This window comes from Trachemys scripta, chromosome 5, assembly GCF_013100865.1.
Source record: "Trachemys scripta elegans isolate TJP31775 chromosome 5, CAS_Tse_1.0, whole genome shotgun sequence".
Classification (NCBI taxonomy): Eukaryota; Metazoa; Chordata; order Testudines; family Emydidae; genus Trachemys; species Trachemys scripta.
Genome location: NC_048302.1, coordinates 26,748,042 through 26,774,421, shown reverse-complemented (window position 1 = coordinate 26,774,421; position 26,380 = coordinate 26,748,042). Strand labels below are relative to the sequence as shown.

Below are 26,380 nucleotides of genomic sequence, written 5' to 3'. Positions count from 1 at the left end.
TGTCCATACTGGCACTGTGCTGGACCAGAACCCCAACCTTCAGGGAGCACCATTTCCAAGGATGACAGTAATGATCAGTTCATTTTACCCCATCTTGTAGTTTTGTTACCTAAACCATGTCTCTCAGGATGCCACCTACGGTTTCCTAGGCCATTTATTTTAGTTCCCTGTCTCCTCATCCCCACCCTACCTGCATTGCTAAGCACAGCTTAGGCACTTCCCCATGTGGCACAGTACTAGGATCGTAGAGCTGACCCAGCACTCTGGACACTAAAATACTAGTTATTCCCACCCCACACACAGTATATTTAATTGTAGGGGATGGGAACTCAATATCTTAATTAGGCAGGGGATTAGTGAGCTAATGAGAGCAATCAATCCATCAACCGCGAACAGTTAAAGGACAGGAAAGACATGCAAGGGAGAAGGCTGGCAGGAACCAGGAGACAGGCTCTCAAGATGAGAGTAGCTTTCCCTCTCCTTCTCTGGAAAGTGGGCTAAGGGGGAGTTTACTTCCAAATACAAGTGGCTGCACAAGGCTGAACTAGTGGAGGGGACTCAATAAATAACAATAATAAATAGTGGTGCTTACAAATGCACAAGTGTCCAGGTGGTTGGAGGTGGTCCAAAGAATGGAAAAGCCAGTCCATTACACCCCAATATCAAACCTTTATGCTTTGATTTCTAATTCCCTTTCCATTTACCTAGCTCCTTGTCCCTCAAGTTATAGCTCTCCCAGCTGCTGTATTGCTGGAATGTCTTTTTTCCTGTGGCTTCTTTACCAGTAGATCGCAGTCAGCTGGTGTTTGGATACAGGCACCAGACACTGATTGTAGCTGAATATGATGGGGAAATAAAAATTTCTAAAGACAGAACAAATTTGTCCATAGATGAGCTGAAGAAAGAAAATGTGTCCAAGGTTCTCTCCAATGTCACCAAGCTGATAGTGGTGATTATACGTGTAATATCTTCTGTCCATCAGAAAGAGCGACTGTGAGCATCACCCTCAAAGTTAATAGTGAGGAAAGATTAACATCATAAACATAAATGGCTTTGTTGCTTCTCACATTTCTCTTTTCCTCATGTACTTTTATAAGTACATAAGTACTGTCCGCTCTGCAACTTTCTATATATCAGCATTACCAGCTTAGGAATTAAATTCACATATATGAGGGCTGTCAGGCTACCTAACGTGGTTGTGACAGGTTCGGTCACAGAGACCCCCTCGGGACTGTCACCTGATGTGCTGAGACTACCTCTGAGCCCTTTTTCCCTGCCAGCTTGGGATTTCAGAACCCTGCCTTGTTGAGCCAGACACACCAGCCTGCTGCAAACCCAGGTCTGAACCATATTCCCCCAAAGCTTCAGACTTAACTGAAAACAACTTAAGAAGTGCTCCTCTTTCCAGCACCCAGACACCCAACTCCTAATGGGATCCAAACCCCAATTAAATCCGTTTTACTCTGTATAAAGATGATACAAGGTAAACTCATAAATTGTCTGCCCTCTATAACACTGATAGAGAGATATGCACAGCTGTTTGCTCCCCCAAGAATTAATTACTTACTCTGGGTTAATTAAACAGAGCCATTTACAACCAATTGTCCTAGTTGATGGGAGCAATCAAGATTCCAAACCACCATTAATGGCCCACACTTTGCATAATTACAATAGGACCTCAGAGTTATATTTCATATTTCTAGTTTCAGATACAAGAATGATACATTTATACAAATAGGATGACCACACTCAGTAGATTATAAGCTTTGTAATGATACTTACAAGAGACCTTTTGCATGAAGCATATTCCAGTTATATTATATTCACACTCATTAGCATATTTTCATAGAATCATGATTCCTATTTCAGAATCAGGGTGCGCATATCCAATGTATGGTTCAACCCTTCCGAGCCCATGGCTCATATTTAATTTTCTTAGCATGGACAGCCTTGGCATTTTGGAGCAGGATGAAGAAGCAATTTTTCATTTCTCCCTCACCAAACACATAAGACTTTGGTCCATCATAACAGGATTTGGGGAGGATTAGTGAGAGAAACTTTGGGTGTATCATACAAAAAAATCAAGTGACTCACTTTACATTGCAACAGAGAGTCCTGTGGCACCTTTAAGACTAACAGATAGACTAACACTTTACATTGATAGTAAAGTGTGTTTGCAGTGGCAGGAGGTGTTAAGCTCTTGGCTTCCCCTTGATGAGGCTCTTATGTCCTACTGGAGAACTTGAATTTGACTCCTTTGTGGGGGACATGGATGCCCTGCGGGACTCTCCTAAGTTCCTTGGGCTTGGCTTCTTGAGTGGGTGATGGGAAAAGTAGCAATATTTTCCCAGGCCCAATCCTCATGGTTGCAGAAGAAGCTGTCCCTCTCAGTAGATTGGACAGATCTTTAACACACAATTCTCCCTCCCCTTTTTTCCAGGCATTGATGAAACATGAGCTGGTTACTGCCATCAGCCTTGTCAGTGTGCACGGAGATGAAGGGGCAGTCCACACTTCTGAGTGATTATTTCACATTCTGCCAATGCAGACAGACATCACTTTATCAGTTATACTTGGTTCCTATTTTTGAGGCTCTCTCAGCAGCTGTAAGCTAGAGACTTCATTCTTTTAAAATGAAAGCTTAGATTCTGAAGAATAAAGTGGCAGCATGAAAGAGGTGTTCGTGCTGTATCCGCGTGTACCAACTGAATCCAAGCCCTGAATCTGGCTCCCACTCCTTTTGTAACAGGGTAGTCTGCCCTTTTAAGAACAAAGGGGCCAGCCAGCCCTATTAAGGAGAAGATCCCAACAAGCAAGTGCTGGGCATCATCAGATCCAGCTGGATGGTATCCAGTGATTGGGTCAGATGATTGCCAGCTAGGGGATATAAATGAGGGCCCCAGAGCCACCAGGGAGTCTGAGACCAGGAGAGGGCTAGGAGAATGCTCCCCTGTGACAGAAACAGACGATTTCTAGAGGATGCGTAGATTCTGTAGAACCTCATGGTCCTGATCATTAAACTCCCAGAAGGCCCCCCAATCTTAATGGGAACAGGCCTGTTATTTGCTGCTACTGTTTCACATTGTGTGTGTGTGTGTGTAAGAATAAACAGGATCTTGCAGTAAGGGCTACAAACTGAACTGGGTATGGCTGTCTGTCCCAGGCTGGTAATTGTATCCACCAGCCTACATCTGTGCTCAAACAATTAAACTATCCCCCCTCTCCTTCTGCACCCCCACTCCTGTAAAGGAACAAGGGGTAATGTCTATCTGCATGTATTCCATTAGGTGGCAGTGACACAAAACATTGGGGGGAGGGATAGCTCAGTGGTTTGAGCATTGGCCTGCTAAACCCAGCGTTGTGAGTTCAATCCTTGAGGGGGCCACTTAGGGATCTGGGGCAAAACATTACAGGCACAGCCAACTCTGATACCATAGTTAAGCAAATCAATTACAGTCATCAGCAAGAGCATCCTTTAGGCTGCCTGGGGTCCTTGGCACTCTTTCAAGAGGGAGGAAAGGGCTAAGATTGCAGCTACTCCAGTGTCTTCTCTGCCCGCAAAGGTAAATGCTAATCAAGAAGGGGTATTGGTATGAACTGTAAGGCAGATTTGTGCTGTTCATTTTCTTGTCCAGAACCCTCTTCTCCCTGGATGGAAGGTGACACTAAGTCATCAGTAATGTGCTCTGAGGACTGCTGGCTGAGTGGATCCCATTCTGACTATCCAGGAAGATTTCCTGGAGCCAGGGGCTGCTATGCAGGACATGCGCAGATCCAGTAGGAAATGAGGCTTTGGGCTGCTGTTCATTTTGTGCTGAAGACTTGGTAACTTGCTTCCTTCTGTGGAAGATATTTATCATACCAGATGTTGATAGGGAGTGATCATTGAACTGTTCCTGTGGCTCTTTGAAGTTTGTTTCTGCAATAATGATTTGGTGCACAAGAGAGGCCGGTGTTTCCATGGTCACAGTGCTCTCTTAAATGCTATGCAGCTGTACCTTTTCCTTTTATTGTTTGAGCAGGAGGTTAGGAACTTACTTCCTATCATGAGTTTGAATGTGATCTCTCATCAGTCACTCAACTCACCAGTTATATTCTATTCCAGGGGTCTCAAACTCAAATGACCATGAGGGCCACATGAGGACTAGTGCATTGGGCCGAGGGCCGCATCACTGACACCCCCCCTCGCTGCCCCTGGCCCTGCCCCCACTTCACCCCTTCCATGAGGCCCTGCCCCTGCTCCATCTCTTCTCCTCCTCCTCCTCCCCCTCCAAACGGTTTTAATAAAATATATTCACTCAGTAAAGCCCCCCCTCTGCACTGGGCTGCACCACCACTCCACCCCTGCTCTGCCTCTTCCAGGGGTGGCAGGTTTGTAGAAATTTTGGTGGTGCCCAGAACCTGCCCCCCCCAAACTCCGCCCCTCACCTGCCTAAGCCTCTGGGAGGGAGTTTGGATGGGGGAGGGGGTCTGAAGTGCAGACTCTGGGATGGAGTTTGGGTGCTGGGTGCAGGCTCCGGGCAGGGAGTGGGGGTGCAGGCTCTGGGATGGAGTTTGGGGATAGGAGGGGGTGCCTGGATGAGGGCTGTGGGGCTGGGGATGAGGCATTGGAGAGGCTCAGGACTAGGGCAGAAGGGCAGGGGAAGGGCAGCCTGCCCTGGCCCTCGTGGAGGGGGGCACTAGGACCCTGTGGCAGCAGGTGATGCCGGAAGCCGGCAGAGCAGAGCAGAGTCAGCATGAGCTGCAGGCTCCGGGCGGTGAGGGGGCAGCAAGTGAGCCCGGGAGACACTCGGGGCAGATGCGTGGGGGTGGCAGGCGGGGCCGGGGGAGAGACCTGGCCCCAAACACTGGGGAGCAGCGCCCAGGGAGCTTAGCTGCCACATAAAATAACTCGGGGTGAGGGGAGTTTGGTGGCGACAGGAAGTAACTGGAGGGGGGCATGGGGAGCTTGACGGGCCGCAGGGAAGAGCTCCGCGGGCCGCATGTTTGAGACCCCTGTTCTAATCATTCTTTATCAGATATCATGCTAGTGATTTCATTTGTGACATCATAAGAGTCTGGTATTATTATCCTGGGCAAAGCAGAGTCCAGAATGCCACTCTAATCCTGCAATATTATCATTCTGTACTTCAGCTGTGGCATCTCTCCATGTCTGATTAACTTCAGAATAATTTCTTAGTTCAGAAATAAACCTGCTCTTGATTTATATACTCAGAGATGCCCAGCAGACCATTCTAGTATGGACTAAATTTCTTTTTGTTCGTTTGTTTGTCTGTAAAATTTCCCAGTGTTCCTATTGTTCCTACAGCTCCACTAGGGGGAGCACTTGTGTAGGTATGTCACTGATGACTTCCAGTTTTTAACTACCCTATTGGCTAGAGCTGTTCTAGGTAGGGCTAGTTGACAAGATGGTTAGACTTGTCCCATTATTATCACTGCTAGAGGCAGTGTTGGAATATGCATTAGTACTAAATGCAGTTCTCAGGAATACGGTGGCTCACCTGACTGGAATTTCTGACTGTACAAGTCCTGTGCACAAGGATGCACCATAGTGTACTTAAGAGCATTAGTCTCCATTTCAAGGAGAATCCAGGTAGTGACAGTATACCTCAGGGAAGAAGGATGACCACATCCCAAGTCATGTAATAATATAAGTCATTACATTATGGAAAGGAATTTCCCACTACATGTGGGAGAGGGACATAAAAGGGTGTCAGGATCTATTATACACTTGAAATACCTCCCCGCCCCCAATGCAGTTTTAGCTTTCCAGAGAATCTTCTACACTGCAGGACTGTGACCCCTGAACAGACCTCTGCCCTGAAAACTGGATGGATGACACCTGAAGAAGGGGCTGTTTTTAGGGTGTGGAAGCCCTTTTTCTCACCACCTGTCAATTCTGTGCTGCCATCCCATCATTATTCTGGTTTGCCTTTCAATGTGGCTACTATCAGTGTATGCACTGTCCAGTTTTCCCTCTCATCTTCCCTCAAGCCCCTTGTTGCTCCAACCCCAGAAAATCACAGCTGGGAACCAGTTAACCCGCCATTGTCACTAGAAAATAGTCCCCTAGGTCTTATCACCTGGGAGAGACACAGAACAGATTCACCTTTAAGAATAATCTCACTTGCTACAGATTCTTTGCTTCTGAAAGTGCTGCTGAAAGAACACTTCTCTGACCTGATGTTTACAGCTAACAATTTGGAAATAACAGTAAGTTCATAGAGAACTGCCTCACCCAAAAAAAAGAAGAACAGGAGTACTTGTGGCACCTTAGGGTACATCTACACTACAGGGGGGAGTCGATTTAAGATACGCAAATTCAGCTACGTGAATAGCGTAGCTGAATTCGACGTATCGCAGCCGACTTACCTCGCTGTGAGGACAGCGGCAAAATCGACTTCTGCGGCTTTCTGTCGGCGGCGCTTACTCCCACCTCTGCTGGTGGAGTAAGAGCGCCAATTTGGGGGGACGCAATAAATCGATCCCCGAGAGGTCGATTTCTACCCGCCGATTCAGGCGGGTAGTGTAGACCTAGCCTTAGAGACTAATAAATTTATTAGAGCATAAGCTTTCGTGGACTACAGCCCACTTCTTCGGATGCATATAGAATGGAACATATATTGAGGAGATATATATACACACATACAGAGAGCATAAACAGGTGGGAGTTGTCTTACCAACTCTGAGAAGCTTATGCTCTAATAAATTTGTCTCTAAGGTGCCACAAGTACTCCTGTTCTTCTTTTTGCGGATACAGACTAACACGGCTGCTACTCTGAAACCTGCCTCACCCACTATCTGAATCCAGGACCATTCTATCACTTTATAAACAAATACAGGACCAGATGAGCAGGGCCGGTGCAACCTATTAGGCGACCTAGGCAGTCGCCTAGGGCGCTAGAATTTGGGGGGCGGCATTTTCTTCGGCGGCGACCGCGGCAGCCGGATCTTCGGCCGCCCCGGTTGCCGCCAGCATTTAGGCGGAGGGAGTTGGGGCAGGGGGGTGCGGGGAGGGCCGCCTGCAGCAAGTAGGGGGGGGGGGCGGCACACAGGGGAACTCCCCACCCCAGCTCACCTCTGCTCCGCCTCCTCCCCACCCTGCTCTGCTTCTCTCCCTCCCAGGCTTGCGTCGCCAAACAGCTGATTGGCGCCGCAAGCCTGGGAGACGGGAGAAGTGGAGCAGTGATGGCATGTTCGGGAGGAGGCGGAGCAGAGGTGAGCTGGGGTGGGGAGCTGCCTCACGGCTCCCCGGGCAGGGTGGGGAGCTGCTGCAGGGGGGTGCCTCAGGGCGGGGGGCGGAGCTGCTGCAGGGCTCGGGGAGGGGGAAGGGCGCAAGGTGGAAGTTTCTCCTAGAGCGTGAAACATCCTTGCACCGGGTCTGCAGATGACCCATTCCACCTACACACATACACACTCAATGTAAGAAGCACCTTTTGATGTTGCTACACTACAGCATCTTAGAGTCTTAGCTGGGGTGATTTTTTTTTTTTAACTGTCTTTTTGCAGCTTCATATTAGCTACTGTAGCGCCAGGCGGTCTCACAGCATGAGAGGGAACCTAGGAGGAGTGTCACAGCTATGATAGATTTTTCCATTAAGCATCAGTTGTAACACTGCAGGAGATATTTAACCTAAGAGGACCATTAAAATCAGGACAGATTTGAGCTCACCCAGGAGTGAGGCAGTTTTACTTTTGCTCTGACATCTATAAGTCAAGGCAGCATAGAGGATGAATACAATTTCTGAGCCATTCCTACCCTTCCTTATCTCTCTGTTTTCTGCTTTCTATGCTCACAGCTATAGAAAAAGAACAATCTCCTGGGGAACACTGTATGACTGGAAAAGATGGTGTTTATTGTACTTTATTGGTAGATCACTGTTTGACAACATGCTGTTTACATATAGCACAGATCTAGTTTTCAAATAAAAGGAAAGGACTGCAGTGCTGGAGCTAAAGCAGGTGTGTGTGGGGGGTGGGGGAGGGAGTTAAAAACAGTTGACATGGGGCATGATACAAAACCCACTAACGTCAATAGAAAGATTTCCCTCGCCTTCAAAGGCTCAGGCCTGTGGTTGGTAATTGTCATACGCAATGGAAACAAGATCCATTCAGATTCTAGGGGCCAGAGAATTTTTTTTGCTTCTGCCTTTGCTTTTGCTTTTTATGTTGATGTTAAGGGGAAGGGAGAAGAGACTCAGGTTTTGTTACACTCTGCAAGTAGTGGCAGACACTGTACGGAGAAAAATCAGCTTCCAAATGTAGTGGGGGAAGGGGAAAATGAATTGTTTACAACCAACCACTTTGTTGAGCTCTAGTCCCCAGTAGGACTATGCGTATGTTTTCAATTTTGGGGAGGGGGGGTGATTTTAGTCATAAACATGACAAAGATGGTTTTATATATAGAAACACGGACACTGCAGTACACATACCTTCAACTTCCTTATTTTTACAGGCAAAACATTTTACTTGGGCCCAGAACTAGGCCTGAGGATGGTATAAATGTTTGAGACAAGGAACATGGAGGTGTAACATTTCCTTCTGGTGTTATCTGGACCAGTGATCTGCTAGGCCTCTCCAATCTTTGACTCTGGGAGCCAGCCTTACCCTGCTCTGCTGTGAGAACCCGCACTCCTGGGCTGTTCACGCACATGGCATGTAAGCTGCTCCTAGCTACTTGCAAGCGAATGACACTAGCACTGTACAAATGTAGTGAGCTACAAACAAAAGGAAAGCTATTTATATGCTGATCACTTCTATTACCTTTCCCCATCCCCAGAGCACTCTTTGTACTATGATAAAATTGAATAGCAGCTTGTTGTAAGACTGAGGTATGAGCTAATTTGTGCTGAGTGGTGATCAAGTTGGATTCAAGACAAAGTTCTGTCATGTTAAATCAAGATGGCTGAATATAATGGTATTTCTTCCTGCATCATACAATACAAAATGCCATTCATTCTAAGTACAGTGATCCAGTGCAAGACAAATGCAGTGTCTCATCTAAGGTTTCTAAAAGTAAATGACCAGAAATTGATCAAAGACAAAGAAGAAAAGATGTGCTACAGCAGCCAAATAAAAAGAGTAGAAAGGTGAGAGTGCTGCCATCTCTTTTGGGGTCCATCAAGGAAGATTTCTGTTCCTGATGATGATGTCTAAAAGTTCCTGAGCTTCTTGGAGCCCATGACCTGCAGCCACACTGAGGAGATTTTCCACTTCCCTAAAGAATACATAATCATTATGAAGAGAAAAAATTTTAAGAACAAAAGTACACAGATAGGAATGAATTAGCTCCGCTGCCTTTCTCTATATTCAGGCTTTTATAACAGCACCCATCACTGTAACACCGAAGAACTTCCTAAGAGTTAATTCTCAACATCACAATGCCCTAATTTCCTCTCTACTTCTCCCAAGGTCTTTGGGGCTATGCTTTGTTGAGCTTTCTAACTCAGTGGAGTTATAGCTGGGCCGAATTTGTATTACTGATCACTCTAAATACACTTTTCATACAACTGAGTACATAACTCCACCTAATCTAATGCAGTGTTGTTGAAAGAGAAACACGGGAAAGAGATATATGACACATAGTAGTTTCAGATCATATGGCTTTGTTCAAATCAATTTTTTTTCCAGTTTCAGGTCACTTGATTTTGCACTCCCCAACCTTTATTTTGAGTTTCAGGTTTGAATGAACCAAAAACAAGAAACAAAAACTCAGTCAAATCTGCTGTGAAACTCATTAGTTGACTTAGATCTGAAACCTTCAGTTAACCTAGAGTCAATCAAAACTGGACTCATGTTCATACACAGTGAATATACAAAACACCATGCCAGGCAAGTTTTCTCTGGGTTACTGATTTCATTCTGAACATTTCATGCAGCTTAAGTACTCCCAAGCACAACATAAAGAAAACAACACTTCACAGAGAGAGAGAGAGAAAAGCAGGACATTTTCTCAAAGGGCTTCATCCAAAACTAGTTCATGTCAACGAGAGTCTTTCTATTGACTTTCAGTGGCTTTTGGATCAGGCCCAAAGAGAGTGCTTTGACACTAGAAGGACAATTCTGTCTATCTGAAAATTTGACTCTCATTATTTTTCCCCCTCATTGGCCTTGTCTACACTAGTATTTTTCTTAACTTTTCCTCATTATAGTACCAGTGCCAGTTCTACTGGCAGCAGTATTAATGTAGACAGGCTACGGGCATTTTAACTGCCATATCATCTAATCCTGGTTTTAAAAAAGCAGCAGGTCTACACTAACTCTTCCAACTTTTCTATTACTGGAGGCGCTGCAGTGCAATGGTGGGTAGTTTCAACAAAAATGCTAGTGTAGACTCTCCTATTGATAGTGATATTGGGACATCATCTGAGGAAGGAACTAGGATTCAGCAAAAGGAAAATGTTACCCTTTGTCAAGTGACATGGTCATGTTTTTCAGCTTTCCCACAGCCAGGTTAAAGGAGGAGTGGGGGTGGCCCTGCTCTGCAGCTTCCCTGAAAGACAAGAAAAAGGAATGTAAAAGGAAAGGGAAAAGAAGGCAACCCTGAGAGGATCCTCCATGTGAATGAACTAACCCAGGAAAAGAGCAAACAATGAGAAGGTATGAGTGAATTTACATTCTTAAGTGGGGTTTGTATTTAAAGTGTGAGACCCCAATTCAGGAAAGCACTTAAGCTTGTGTTTTTGCTCGTTAGGGATGACCTTATGCACACATTTAAGTGCTTTCCCAGATTAGGCCCTCTGTTGTTTGAAATAGTATTTTTCACCCCTTAAAGAAAGCACTGCAGCTGACAATCTGTTTTCACCTTCTTCTGTGTCCAAAAGTGAGTGAGTGTTTGTGGCAGGAATCAAAATTTGGTGTCTCAGTTCATTGGTGAAGTTACAGAGGTAAAAATTAACATTTACCACCAGCTGTAGTTTCACTTGCTGTGGCAAGTTCCACACTAAGGACCAAATTCTTCCTTCAGCTGTGTGCTCCACTCCTGTTAACTTCAAAGGGAGTAGTACATATAGCTTTGAGGGCAGAATTCGGTCTTAAGCATAGAGTTAATGCTTCAAATGCCATAGTAAAGGCAGCTGCTGCAGCAGGGTATATGTTGATATTTTGATGGTACCCACTATTTACTTTTTTTGGATTAGTTCTGGTGTTGCTCTAATGAAAATACATGTAATTGCTCCTGGAAGTGCAGACACACCACAGACTACTTATAATTCCTGTGTGTGTGTGTGTGTGTGTATCTGTTCACTGCAGGTTTGCTGCCTACATAAACATCTTCAGAAGTAGGTAGGGAACTATGGATCTGATTCAAAGACCACTGATGGTCGTGCTACAATGGACTTAGGTATACAGGGCCGGCTCTAGGATTTTTGCCGCCCAAAGCAAAAACAATTTTGGCCGCCCCCCCCTTATTTAATTACCCCACCCCTGGCCCCGCCTCAACTCCGCCCCTTCCCCAAATCCCCAGCCCTGCCTCCTCCCCCCAGGTTCTCAAGCCTAGGAAGGAGGGAGGGAGGGAGGGAGGGGGAGACCCCGAGCTGCTGCGGCACGCGAAACAGCTGATTCGCGCGCCGCTGCTCCCCCTCCCTCCCAGATTTGAGAGCCTGGGAGGGAGGGCAAGTAGTGGCGCGCGAATCAGCTGTTTCGTGTGCTGTGGCAGCAGCAGCAGAGGTGAGCTAGGGCGGCCGGGGCACATTTTTAGGGGCGGCATTCTGGCGCTGGCCATGCCGCCCCTAAAAATGTACCACCCCAAGCACCAGCTTGTTTTGCTGGTGCCTAGAGCCGGCCCTGTAGGTATATATAAAGTCTGATCCAATCTGAAGATTCAACAAGCAGATACAGTAACTCCTTACTTAAAGTCATCCCAGTTAATGTTGTTACGTTGCTGATCAATTAGGGAACATGCACATTTAAAGTTGTGCTATGCTCCCTTATAACGTTGTTTGGCAGCCACCTGCTTTGTCCACTGCTTGCAGGAAGAGCAGCCCATTGGATCTAGCTGGTGGGGGCTTGGAACCAGGGTGGACCGGCAGCCCACCACCAGCTCCCCGCTTCCTAAGTTCCCTGTGTGGCAGCCGCCCAGCAGGCTATCAATTGTCAGCAGTTCAGCTGTCCCTCTCCCCACTGCCATATGCTGCTCCTGCCCTCTGCCTTGGAACTGCTCGTGGGAACCTCCTGCTTGCTGGGGGGGGGGGGGGAAGGAAGGGGGGGTTAATGTTAGGGTGTGCCCCTCCCCCCTGCTCCTGCCACAGCCCCCTGCTTACCCCTTCTCCATATAGAGCAGGGTTAGGACAGGACAGAACTCAGGATGGAGGGAGTTTGCTGGCCACAGTTGCTGTCTCAACTTCCTGATATACTTAAAAAGGCAGCGTACTTAGAGTGCGGTCAGCGTACTTAAAGGGGCAATGCACATCTCTCTCCCCCACACACACAGTGTGTGTGTCTCTGTCTGCCATGCTGTCTCCCCTCCTTCCATTCGTGCTGCCTTGTAGAGTGTGACGCTACATTAACAACAATGGGTTAACCCTTGAGGGCTCAGCCGAGTGCTAGTTCATCATTTAGCAGCAAGGCATTCCCGGGGAAATATCCCACCCTCTTCCACCCTCTGACTTTACCACCTCAACCAAGCTTCACAATCATCATTGCTGTGAACAGTATTAAATTGTTTGTTTAAAACTTATACAGTGTGTGTGAGTATGTGTGTGTATATATATATAATAGTTTTTTGTCTGGTTAAAAGAGTTACTGTACTGCAGTCTGTGGTCTGAAAACTGTCTCCCAAAGTTACTGTTTCACTTTCCATTAACTGAGCTACTCTTCCATCCATTCTACAATTCCCATGGCCCTATCTGTGCTAGCAGAACAACTGAGCTAAAAGTAAAATGTTTAAAAACCTGTGTTTGAGATGGCTTTCATCAAAATCTCCTCTGAACCATTTTAATACTGTCTGATCATGGCATAAACATCTTTTGTAGAGGGACAGTTACCTCACTCTCACGGCAGAAAGCTTTCATGAGCAATAAATTAACAGTGGAGAAAAAAAATCATATGCTGCTGATGTCCCTAAATGCACCTTAGCCTGTACATTTTTTTTCCTCCACTGCCTGCCTGCTGTTCTAGTGTCGTCAGAAGGCTTTGTTCTTGTCCATCCAGGGCCGGCTCTAGGCACCAGCAAAACAAGCTGGTGCGTGGGGCGGCACATTTTTAGGGGCGGCATGGCCGGCGCCAGAATGCCACCCCTAAAAATGTGCCCCGGCCACCCTAGCTCACCTCCGCTGCTGCTGCCAGGGCGCGCGAAACAGCTGATTTGCGCGCCGCGGCGGTTCGGGGTCTCCCCCTCCCTCCCAGGCTCTCAAACCTGGGAGGGAGGGGGAGACTCCGAGTGGCCGTGGCGCGGGCGCCGCTTCTCCCCCTCCCTCCCTCCTAGGCTTGAGAGCCTGGGGGGAGGAGGCAGGGCTGGGGATTTGGGGAAGGGGCGGAGTTGAGGCAGGGCCGGTGGTGGGGTAATTAAAGAACGGGTGGGGGCGGCCAAAATTGTTTTTGCTTTGGGCGGCAAAAATCCTAGAGCAGGCCCTGTGTCCATCACAGCAGAAGCAGCACTCAGAGGCCTCTAGAATCTCTCTTTGTAGGTACTTGTGTGGCCCCCTCACCTTAGTATTTGAGCACCTGCTGTGTTTTTTAAAAATAGAAATAACCGATGGGGAAAAATCAGACAGAGAGGTGAAGCATCTTGCCCAAAGCCACAGAGGGAGTCAGTGTCCAAGTTAGACCATATTGATCTCTCATATTAGAGCAATTTGGAAGCAAATTACAGTACCAGAAAAAAAGTTTGCTTTTCTTCCCTAATCCACTCCTGCAGGAAATCTTCTAAAGACACCTGGGGACCTTTACCCTGGGGACCACTGTGGAAGGTTGCCACTTCAGTAATCTTTTACTCCACCTCACCTGAACCAATGCATGGCCATCTCCTCATTCTTTTCCACACCAGTTCCTGGATGTGAGACAAAGACATGGCAAAGAAATGAAGAGAATTTCAGTTAAAATGTACAATATGGGGGCCAAAATTACCCACAAGGTAACGTATTGTGTAACATGTTCACAAGTTCTCTATTTGCACACACATATATTCTGAAGCCGAGTTACCCTCTGACTTGGAGAAATGTTACCTTGCAGATATCTCTGCCCCACAATGTGTTGGGCATTGGGGTACCCCAGGTGAGCATACATATGAGCCACGTGGAAATGGAAGTTCTCATAGCACAGCAAGATGTAAAGCAGAAGGAGGACGGGGACAATCATAGCCAGCAACTGTAAAGGATAAGGAAAGAGTCATGATAGAGGGAGACATTAAAACGGGACCAAATACAGCTAATATTTCATTGAAAGCACTGAAAGCATCTTAGTGTGCTGCTTTCCAAATAGCAAAGATAGGGAAACTTCTCGCAATAGCCAAAAATGTAATTTAGCCTTGTGCAATGGATACAGAACCTGATCCAACATCCATTAGAGCCTATAGAATGACTCCATAGACTACAAGAGATATTGGACCAGGCCCCTACCTTGTCTATACAGTGTGGCAATGTGCACTAGAGGGGTGTGATTTCTAAAGTGTACCAAAGCATTGCCCACTAAGTGACCCAGGTAGACGCTGATGGTGGGCACTAGAAGTGCCCTAGTGAATGTTAACATAGTGCTTTGTGCACTAAAGAATGTTTAGCGCATGCCAGTTACTGGACAACATACAGGTGCACTTTAGAAATCACACCTCTCTAGTGCGCTTTGCCATGATGTATAGATAGCATTGCCAACCCTCCAGAATTGGCCTGGAGTCTCCAGGAATCTGCATAGATCTCTGGGTGACTATTGAAAACAATCTGGGAGATTTTAATCGGATATTTTAAGAAAATGACATTACATCATGTTGGGGGCAGGGGGGGCGGGGCAAGGAATCTCCCAGAATAGCTTCAGTCAGAGTTGGCAACCCTATGTATAGACAAGTAACTTTTGGCTCTGCTCTAGCAAATTAAAATAATTCCATTTTGTCTAATGGTTCTTTTGTGAGATGAATTCATTAGCTGGCAGCAGATCGGGATGAGCAATTTGTTAAGAAGGTTTGTGAGACTGAGTATTTCTCTCCAGGTGGATGGGTTCACATCCATGTCATCTGCTTCACAGGTAACTGTAGTTACTCTGTATGGGTCTGACAGCTCTCTTTATAAACTTTGTGATGAAAGGATTTATAGTTTCACATACAACAGTGGGCAAACTTTTGAAACTCTTTAATTTGGCAGTGGAGTAAAAATGGGTCGAGTCTCTTTTCAGCTACACTGCTGTAAATCAGGAGTAACTTCGCTTATACTAGTGGAGTTACACCAGTGTAAAACATATATAAAATCAGAATCAGGCCTGTTATTTTTCAGTGCCAAATAAAAAGCTTCAAAAACAGGCTCACCAGTAGTTTGTGATAATAGGGATTTACAGATTGAAAACTCAAGTTTACACTGATAGTGCAAGAACCATGGCCAAAAAAAAAAAAAGAGGAATGGGGTTTGTAAGCAGACTGTGGCCCCAAAGAGGTATGGGGCACAGTACATATCCATTGAGAGGCATTTGCCCTACACAGTCACCACTTAGACATGATGAAGCAGCCAGGGCTGTAAATTTAATTAACAGTGTTTTCTCTTACTTAATTGGCCTCTCAGAGTTGGTAAGACAACTCCCACCTGTTTATGCTCTCTGTATGTGTGTATATATATCTCCTCAATATATGTTCCATTCTATATGCATCCGAAGAAGTGGGCTGTAGTCCACGAAAGCTTATGCTCTAATAAATTTGTTAGTCTCTAAGGTGTCACAAGTACTCCTGTTCTTTTTGCGGATACAGACTAACACGGCTGCTACTCTGAAACCTGATCTCTGTTGATTTTTAGCATGCTTTCAATGGTATGTGATGACATAGGTGCTAATCACTGTCATGAATTGTACCATGCAGAAGACCTCTTTCTTTTAGAAGAGTGATAGCTGCAAATATTTAACAAATTGCTAAATATGTTTGCACTAGGTTGATACAAACGATGTTTGTAGCTGAGCCGTAGTTGACACTGTGACCGGGCTCTCTATGGGGGCCAGCTGTGGTCACTCAATTAGGGTGAACTGCAAAGAATGGGGCAGACAAACCCCGAAGCTGGTAGATAATTCAATACATAGATTTACCAAGCCAGCATAAAATAGCTTCTTAATTACCTCACTGGTTTTTCGGAAGTAAATAATACTGGTCCCTTAAAGTACCCAGCCTCAGACCTCCATCCAGGTACCCAAGTCAAATATGATGAAGATTTCTGAAAATCTTATTTCATCATATAAAAGAAAGGGTTCTACCACTTCCAAAGGATCAGACACAGTACCTCTCAGGTTAATGAATATTCCACGCTACAGCCAATTCTTATTATCTAAACTAAAATGTATTAAAAAAGAAAAGAGAGAGAGTATGATTAAAAGATCAATATACATACAGACATGAGATCAATTCTTGAGGTTCAGATACATAGCAGAGATGGTGAGCTTTGTAGTTGCAAAGAGTTTTTAGAATTTAGTTAATAGGTTATAGTCCAATGTCCAATATCGTATTCAGTGCATACCAGCATAACTGGAATCTCATCTTGCGACTCAAACTTCCTCTGGTGAAGCTTAAGCAGATCTAAGATGAACAGGATCAGGACCCAAGGATCTTTTATACAATTTCATAAAAAGCAACAGAGGGTCCTGTGGCACCTTTGAGACTAACAGAAGTACTGGGAGCATAAGCTTTCGTGGGTAAGAACCTCACTTCTTCAGATGCAAGTAATGGAAATCTCCAGAGGCAGGTATATATCAGTATGGAGTTAACGAGGTTAGTTCAATCAGGGAGGGTGAGGTGCTCTGCTAGCAGTTGAGGTGTGAACACCAAGGGAGGAGAAACTGTTTCTGTAGTTGGATAGCCATTCACAGTCTTTGTTTAATCCTGATCTGATGGTGTCAAATTTGCAAATGAACTGGAGCTCAGCAGTTTCTCTTTGGAGTCTGGTCCTGAAGTTTTTTTGCTGTAAGATGGCTACCTTAACATCTGCTATTGTGTGGCCAGGGAGGTTGAAGTGTTCTCCTACAGGTTTTTGTATATTGCCATTCCTGATATCTGACTTGTGTCCATTTATCCTCTTGCGTAGTGACTGTCCAGTTTGGCCAATGTACATAGCAGAGGGGCATTGCTGGCACATGATGGCATATATAACATTGGTGGACGTGCAGGTGAATGAGCCGGTGATGTTGTAGCTGATCTGGTTAGGTCCAGTGATGGTGTTGCTGGTGTAGATATGTGGGCAGAGTTGGCATCGAGGTTTGTTGCATGGGTTGGTTCCTGAGTTAGAGTTGTTATGGTGCGGTGCGTGGTTGCTGGTGAACCATACATATACAATACATACATATACAATTTCATGTCTTCTTTGACAAGCTGGAGTCCCTTGGGGAACTAAAGGGAATTAGGTTGACTTTGAAGGAGGTCCATCATTGGTACTTAGCTATACGAATTAACATAAGGCAATTGGCTTGTTCCTCCACCATTCACAGATGATTTTCTATACATTTCAAAGAGAAATGAATACAGAGAAACCCTGTGTTTACAATTCATCTAAATGCTATGATGTTCTCTGGATCTCTGAATTATCAGAATACAGCATATATAGGGACTGTTGATTAAATTGTTGACCATTACCCCTATGCATGTAAATACGCAAAAACACAAACAACAACTCCTCACGTCTTAGAGGGTTGAATTTGAATCATTCATCCTGCAGGATGTTTAACCATTTCTGGCCATGCATCACAGACACCTTGTACATAACTTTGTTCTTTTATATGAATATTTTCAAAAGAAGAATATTTCAATTTCTGCAATATTGATACTTTTGACTACCAATAGAATTAGCGATGAATTGAAGATAAAGTCATATAAGATCAGTGCTTCACTGTAATTAATGCTTAGCTCTCTGCATGGCATTTTTCATCCACAAGACAAAGCACTTTGCAAAGAGGGTAATCATTATCCCATTTTACATATGGGGAAACAGAGCCCTGGAGAGATGAAGTAACTTGGCCAAAGTCATGCAGCACAGCCAGGAATAGAATTTAGATATCCTGTCTCTTAGTCTAGGGGCCTATCCACAGGATTCCTAAAATAATTATTTTTTTTCTTGTTTGTATTTTACAAATGATATGTTACTAAGTATTTGCTATAAAATACATTGGTGTTTGTAATGTATTATTCTCAAAGGATTGTGGGATGTCGATGCAAGGGATTATTGGATTGGGATCTCAGCTAGTCATTGCATCCAGTTTTGGAGACACTGGTAGGGAAGATTGACAGCCCCTTCTTTAACTTACAGAAGAAACCTCTTAACTAGTACTTAGAATTGTGTTTCGATCCAACAGTGAAAGGAAAATTTAAAAGATAGAGATTGGATAGAAAGAGAATGGGAGAAGCAACCAGGATCATCTGTGCCATATTCACTAGGCAAGAGACCAGGTTGCAGTGGCACTTTACAGCATTGCAAAGATTAGGTCTAAATCCAAACCTCCTCAAAATTCAAGAGCACTTGGACTCATTGTTCTAGCCCGTTGTAGACACAGATCTATCCTGTGACATTCAGATCATGATCTGCATCTTAACTGTCCTGAAAGATTCATGGTGAGGAAGCTTTGGACCCAGAGTTCTTGGGTTAAATCCTAGATGCTGAGCAGCCATAGTTCTTATTAAAGCCAGCTGGTGCTCAGTATCAGCATCTCCCAAAATGTGGCTCCTGATTCAGGTCCATCTCTAACTGGATCATATCAAAGCTGAGAATTAAATTAGCCACAGGCAAGTGATAATGGAGCAAACATCTCCCGGTATTCAGATATCTGGCTGACAAATTTAGGAACATAGGATTTGCTGCCCTGGATTAGACCACCAGTCCAACTAGTGTGGTATCCTCTTCAGGCAGTGACCAATGCTTCAGAGAAAAGTTCTCCAAGAACCTTGTAACATACCTAGACATTCCAGCTGATTGCAGTGGCACAAATAATGCATGGGTAAGTCTGTGGTGATACCATGGCAATTTTTTTAAGATGACATCCTAGATTGATCCTGTTTATTGCTGAACTTCTTCCCAAGGGGAAGAGATGATGGACCACTCCTTGGGAAAGATCATGAAGAATAAAATCATTCTGTAGATTGCAGGCCTGAGGGCAAGTAATCGTTGTTTCTAAAATCAAGTCTTCTTTGATGATTTTAGGTCTGTGCTCCAGAAAAGTCACTGAAAGAAGGTGGCAATAATTAATGTTTTACTCTTACAGACTTTTCTTGCATGCATTACATAATAAAGAATGCATCTTGAGACTTGTAGGAGGAAACAGTCACTTGAAAACCTCCTCCTTCAAACTCTGGAGGAACTCAGCAACTTACACACGAATAATCACCATAGCAATGCTCAGATAAGGCCAGCAATTGATGGTAAAGCAAGCTTGTAAGCTTACTTGCATAAGACACTTGGGAGGGACTCAAGAAGAAAGTCTGAAGGAATGTCCCACAAGTGACCTCAGTTGAGTGGTCCTGCAAAACTCCAAATCCAGATGTGTGCAACTCATCTGACAGCATAAGAGTGAGATATTGGGAGACATCGCCAAGTTTTTCACCACTTTCCAATGACGCTGCTTATTTGTACTCCACAGGCATGGACAGATAGATTTCTCTATGTTGAAGTAGATGGGTAGCTGTTTTTTTTTGTTCTTTTGCAGATGGGAAATGACAGGCTAGCTCAGACCTTTTCATCAGCCTTTTGTGTGGGTCACCAATGAGCCAGCTTATCAGCAGGTTTGCAGGTGGCTCCTGCTAATTCATATAAAGCAAACAGGAAGAAAGCTCTATATTTTACAGAGAATTCAAACATCTAGCAGGCTGTCTCACCTTAGAAAGGGCCAATTCAATCTTTTAAACAAAGCCATGATAGTTCATTGTGCTGCACACAGTTGTTAAAGATAACCACTAACAGGGGAGATTCATGTCCCAAGAAGCAGTTGGCACTGAGGAGGAGCAGTTATAAAATGGAACCTTGCTTTTAACAGTAACAAGGGAGTGGGATGAGATCCCCTGATCTCCCCTCAGACTCGGCTGATAATACCCACAACTGGCACAAACCCTTGGCCCTGGTGAAGCATGTATTTGTGAAGCATATTCCAATGTTGTGCATTCAGATTTTGGGACTCAGATAACACTAAGATGAAAGAGGTGAAGAAAATAAAAACTCATTTAATGCCGGTTGCAATTGATACTACGAACTTCCCATGGGAGAATGCAAGGGAATACAATTAAATTGGTCCCAGAGTCAAGAAATGTGCAAGGCCTATTTGTACACTCCTAAATACAAGGGGGACAAGAATCAGTGGCTCCAAAATACTTCCTAGTCTTTCTGCTGAACAATCTGTTGCTCATTTCCCTGTATTTTTTCTCTGGTATTTTTATTTTATTTACATTTATTTCCAGATGTGTCTAGGTACCAGATTCAGCTCTTCTTTACACCACTCTAAATTCACAGTAACTCCATTGAGAGTTTACTCCTGATTCAGATCCATGCAGCCCGTGAGCAGAAACTGGCTACAGGTGTGTCACATGCGACTAAACAATCTTTTTTTACCAAAACATAACTATTAAATTAAGAGGAAACTCAGAACCAACTAATTTGTTCAGCACTGAAACAGAAAGAACCACAATCATAGAAACATAGGACTGGAAGGGACCTCGAGAGGTCATGTAGTCCAGTCCCCTGCACTCATGGCAGGACTAAGTATTATCTAGACCATCCCTGACAGGTGTTTGTCTAACCTGTTCTTAAAAATCTCCGATGATGGAGATTCCACAACCTCCCTAGCCAATTTATTCCAGTGCTTAACCACCCTGACAGTTAGGAAGTTTTTCCTAGTGTCCAACCTAAACCTTCCTTGCTGCAATTTAAGCCCATTGCTTCTTGTCCTATCCCCAGAGGTTAACAAGAACAATTCTTATCCCTCCTTCTTGTAACAACCTTTTATGTACTTGGAAACTATTATCATGTCCTCTCTGTCTTCTCTTTTCCAGACTAAACAAACCCATTTTTTTCAATCTTTCCTCATAGGTCATGTTTTCTAGACCTTTAATCATGTTTGTTGCTCTTCTCTGGACTTTCTCTACTTTGTCCACATCTTTCCTGAAATATGGCACCCAGAACAGGACACAATCAGGGCCGGCTCTGGCTTTTTTGCCGCCCCAGGCAAAAAAGTCTCCGGCCGCTCCCCCCCTCCCAGTGCGGCAGGGGAGGGCGGCCGGAGCCCCGGAGGGAGGGCGGCGAGTCCCGGTCGGGGCTCCGCTCTCCCCGGCGGCCAGAGCGCCGGGAGGAGAGTGGCGAGTCCCGGTCGGAGCTCCTCTCTCCCCGGCGGCGAGCCCGCCGTGGCTCTGCTGTCCCCCGCGGCCAGAGCGCCGGGGGGAAGGCGGCGAGCCCGCCTCGGCTCCGCTCTCCCCGGCGGCCAGAGTGCTATGGGGAGGGCGGCGAGCCCGCCTGGGGCTCCACTGTCCCCAGCAGCCAGAGCGCCGGGGGGAGGGTGGCGAGCCCCGGCCGTGGCCCCGCTCTCCCCGGCGGCTGGAGCCGGAGCACCGCAACGCCCCCCCTCCAGGTGCTGCCCCAAGCACAAGCTTGGCGGGCTGATGCCTGGAGCCGGCCCTGGACACAATACTCCAGTTGAAGCCTAATCAGCGTGGAGTAGAGTAGAAGAATTACTTCTCGTGTCTTGCTTACAACCCTCCTGCCAATACATCCCAGAATGATGTTGGCCTTTTTTTTGGCAACAGTGTTACACTGTTGACTCATATTTAGCTTGTGGTCCACTATGACCCCCTGATTCCTTTCCGCAGTACTCTTTCCTAGGCAGTGATTTCCCATTTTGTATGTGTGCAACTGATTGTTCCTTTCTAAATGGAGTACTTTGCATTTGTCCTTTATTGAATTTCATCCTGTTTATTTCAGACCGTTTCTCCAGTTTGTCCAGATCATTTTGAATTTTAACCCTATCCTCCAAAGCATTTGCAACCCCTCCCAGCTTGGTATTGTCCACAAACTTTATAAGTGTACTCTCTATGCCATTATCTAAATCATTGATGAAGATATTGAACAGAACCGGACTCAGAACTGATCCCTGTGGGACCCCACTTGATATGCCCTTCCAGCATGACTGTGAACCACTGATAACTACTCTTTGGGAATGGTTTTCCAAACAGTTTTGCACCCAACTTATAATAGCTCCATCTAGGTTGCATTTCCCTCGTTTGTTTATGAGAAGGTCATGCGAGACAGCATCAAAAGCTTTACTAAAGTCAAGATATACCATGTTTACCACTTCCCACATATCCACAAGGCTTGTTACCCTGTCAAAGAAAGCTATCAGGTTGGTTTGACATGATTTGTTCTTGACAAATCCATGCTAACTGTTACTTATCTTATTAGCTTCCAGATTTTTGAAAACTGATTGTTTAAATATTTGCTCAATTCTCTTTCCAGAAGTTAAGCTGACTGGTCTGTAATTCCCCGGGTTGTCCTTATTTCCCTTTTTATAGATTGGCACTATATTTGCCCTTTTCCAGTCTTCTGGAATCTCTCCCGTCTTCCATGACTTTTCAAAAATAATTGCTAATGGCTCAGATATCTCATCAGTCAGCTCCTTGAGTATTGTAGGATGCATTTCATCAGGCCCTGGTGACTTGAAGACATCTAATTTGTCTAAGTAATTTTTAACTTGTTCTTTTCCTATTATAGCCTCTGATCCTACCTCATTTTCACTAGCATTCACTATGTTAGACATCCAATCACCACCAACCTTGTTGGTGAAAACCAAAACAAAGAAGTTATTAAGTACTGCCATTTTCACGCTTTCTGTTATTTCCCTCTCTTCCTCCCCTTCCCTCCCATTGAGTAACGGGCCTACTCCGTCCTTGGTCTTCCTCTTGCTCCTAATGTACTTGTAGAATGTTCTCTTGTTACCCTTTATGTCGTGAGCTAATTTGATCTCATTTTGTGCGTTGGCCTTTCTAATTTTGTCCTTACATCCTTGTGTTAATTGTTTATATTCATCCTTTGTAATTTGACCTGGTTTCCACTTTTTGTAGGACTCTTTTTTTTTTTTTAAAGGTCATTAAAGGTCTCCTGGTTAAGCCAGCATGGTCTCTTGCCATACTTCCTATATTTCCATAATGACTGTTTGAAAAACTGCCAACTGTCTTCAATTGTTTTTCCCCTTAGACTTACTTCCCATGGGATCTTACCTACCAACTCCCTGAGTTTGCTGAAGTCTGCCTTCTTGAAATCCATTGTCCTTATTTTGCTGTTCTCCCTCCTACCATTCTATCATTTCATGAACTCTATCATTTCATGGTCACTTTCACCCAAGCTGCCTTCCGCTTTCAAATTCTCAACCAGTTCCTTCCTATTTGTCAAAATCAAATCTAGAACAGCCTCTCCCCTAGTAGCTTTCTCCACCTTCTGAAATAAAAAATTGTCTCCAATACGTTCCAATGCAATACGATACAAAGACAGCAGCTGCTCCCACACTAGGGTAGCATACATTAAGAGTCCAGGCTGTGGTCCCCAATTTAGAGGCTCCCTCCTAACTTGAAACCTGGAACCTAGTTCTCCAAGGATACTGCCTTAATTTGCTATTGGAGTGAGGAAGGTAGTTGGTCTTTCCTGAAACTCTGCCCTCTGGACTCCTTGTATCTGACTCTCAGACCTGGCCACCTCTACAGAACTTTTTCAGTCATTGTAGGAGTGCTTCAGCCATCTCTCTGCATCATCAACTCTGTCATAGCATAAGGTTATTTCAACTAAGTTGCACCCAGAGCCAAAGTTCAAAGGGTGCATTAACAGCCTTTGCAAGTAAAGTCTTAAAAAAGACTGTTGTATGTTAGCAAATTTCTCCGCTACTTTATTTGTATTAACTATCACTGACAGCTCCAGTACACTGTTTACACAAACATAAGCGGCCTAAGGCACTTTATAGATGCCTTCAGGGATGTCACAATCTAGTATCTGTGATGTCATAATGCTGAGAAAGGATGTACAGGAAAAAAGATAGGATTCAAATTTGACAGATTGCATTAGAAGCTCTTTAAGGTCCTGATCCTAGGAGGTGCTAAGTGCCTCATGTGATATCCACAGTGCCCTCACTTCCCACCTCTCAGGTTGCTCCACTCATTGTAGGATTTGACCTCATATCAAATCTGACTATAAGGGATTTTACTGTTCATGCACAACTGCAATGAAGAGAGTTTGCTGATACAAATGCAGATACAGTACAATATAATGGAAACAAATGAGAGCATTTTGTAAACTGCCATTTCAACAGCATTTGCACAGACTCAAACCTGTTGAGAATTTATCTGACTGGAATATAGTACATAATTTGATTCCCAGATGATGACCATCCTACCACCCATCCCACGTTCTGGGGCTGCACACTCACCTCCCATTTACTCCACTTGGAATGAGTTGGTTTCTTACTCCTCTGGGAAAGGTTTGTCCCCCCCGTCTCAGCACCACCTGCCTGGCTCCTTCCTTTCTGTTTCCGCTGTACCATGGGTTTCATGTTCCTCCACGTCTCTCTCTCATACCTGCTTTGAACAATCTTGCTTTAATTGAGCATGATCTGCTCCTATCCTCAGTCCCTACCCAATCCCAACTCTCCCCTATTGCTGGTTATACTCTATTGTTCTCTCTCCTGATTTATGGTACAGATCATCCAGCTGCCTCACGGTGATAAGGAGAATGGATATATATCCCTCACCAATGATACAAAGAAGAAACAGACGGAACAGTGTGCATTTAACCATATCAGTGCCAAAGGTCCCCAGCTTCCCTCAGAATTTTCCCTGCTAGTACAAGCCTATCAATCAAAACAGGTAAGTCTTAGTATCTGGCAAACTTGATGAAGAAAAGAAAATCTTAAAAAATACAACATATCATCACAATTTGGTTTTGTCCAGTATTTATTGTGCAAGGACATATGAAATGATTCACAACGGATGACATTGCAACATGCACATACAAATGTTTAGTATCATTATTATTTAATATTTATATTGCATAGGATCTAGAGGCCCTAATCAGGATTAGCAACCTGTTGGGCTGAGTGCAGTACAAAAACATATAAAGACACTGTCCCTATTCTAAGGATCCATATGTCATACAGGTAGTCAGATGAGAAAAATCAGAGAGAGTTATAGGGCATATGAAAAAATAGCAGGCTAAGGGGTAGAATTTTTTAATGAGTGAGGGAGTTGGAAGCCAGAAGCCAAAATCAATGACCAATTCTTCAAGAACTAACTGTTTTTACATAATGGATAAACAGAAGCATAACATTCTTAACACCATCTGGGGATTTGCAATAGTGGTAAGGCTCTCTCTTCATTTCTAACAGAAGTTATGTTTTACTATGGAATAACTAAGGCTACGTCCTCACTACGGGGGGGGGGAGGGCGGGTCGATTTAAGATACGCAAATTCAGCTACGCGACGTATTGGAGCCGACTTACCCCGCTGTGAGGACGGCGGCAAATCGACTTCCGCGACTCCCCCGTCGACGGCGCTTACTCCTACCTCCGCTGGTGGAGTAGAAGCGTCGATTCGGGGATCGATTGGCACTGTAGTTTTAGTGTGAGGTAAACTAGGTGAGGCCAACCACAGGCAGGGGCTATAATACTGACCTCACCTAGCTAGTTTGCAGTGAAAACTACAGTCACTTTGTCTCCACTGGGATTTTACAGTGAGATAACGATCAAGGGTTAGTTACCTCACTGTAAAAGGAAAAAAGACACTTTTTGGCCTGAAGAGGAGCCTAAAACTCCTACAGAGATAAGGGTTGCATATTTTACATTTCAGGTACCAATTTTCATTTCTTAAATTATGCTGCCACCAAGTGGCCAATTCATTTGTTCATTTAAAGTAGCGCATTTCAGGAGCTTTTCCCACACTTTTTGACAAAATTGGTTCTTGCCTCTCAAAGTGTGTAAAGATGGTGATACCAGTAACTAGTGTTTGAAACTGATTACGCTATTTTAAGGATTTAACAACAAAATTGTATCCCATCTCCTACAAAATTTGAATAATGTTATTACAGCCACTTGTAGAGACATACAAAATATTTATATTCATTCTGATGCTTAGCCTATGTTAGTGAAATTAATATTCTCATTGATGTATAGAACATGCCTTGGTGTTTGTAGTCCTTTGTTATAGGTGGCTAAATTAAGTGTACATGTGATGTTGTGCAGTCTATATGGTTTTATAAAAACATAA

At 44.6% G+C, this 26,380-nt stretch overlaps 1 protein-coding gene across 1 annotated transcript; it reads right to left on the bottom strand.

Moving 5' to 3' along the window:
• Positions 1-7,835: 7,835 nt before the first annotated feature.
• LOC117878601 (secretory immunoglobulin A-binding protein EsiB-like) lies at positions 7,836-24,870 on the bottom strand. The gene is made up of 5 exons (XM_034772946.1): positions 24,550-24,870; positions 14,163-14,304; positions 13,942-13,987; positions 10,406-10,492; positions 7,836-9,217 (listed from the first exon to the last, which is right to left on the bottom strand). Exons 1-5 carry the CDS (start codon positions 24,670-24,672, stop codon positions 9,121-9,123), a joined length of 495 nt encoding a protein of 164 aa, XP_034628837.1. The 5' UTR covers positions 24,673-24,870; the 3' UTR covers positions 7,836-9,120.
• Between the last annotated feature and the right edge of the window lie 1,510 nt (positions 24,871-26,380).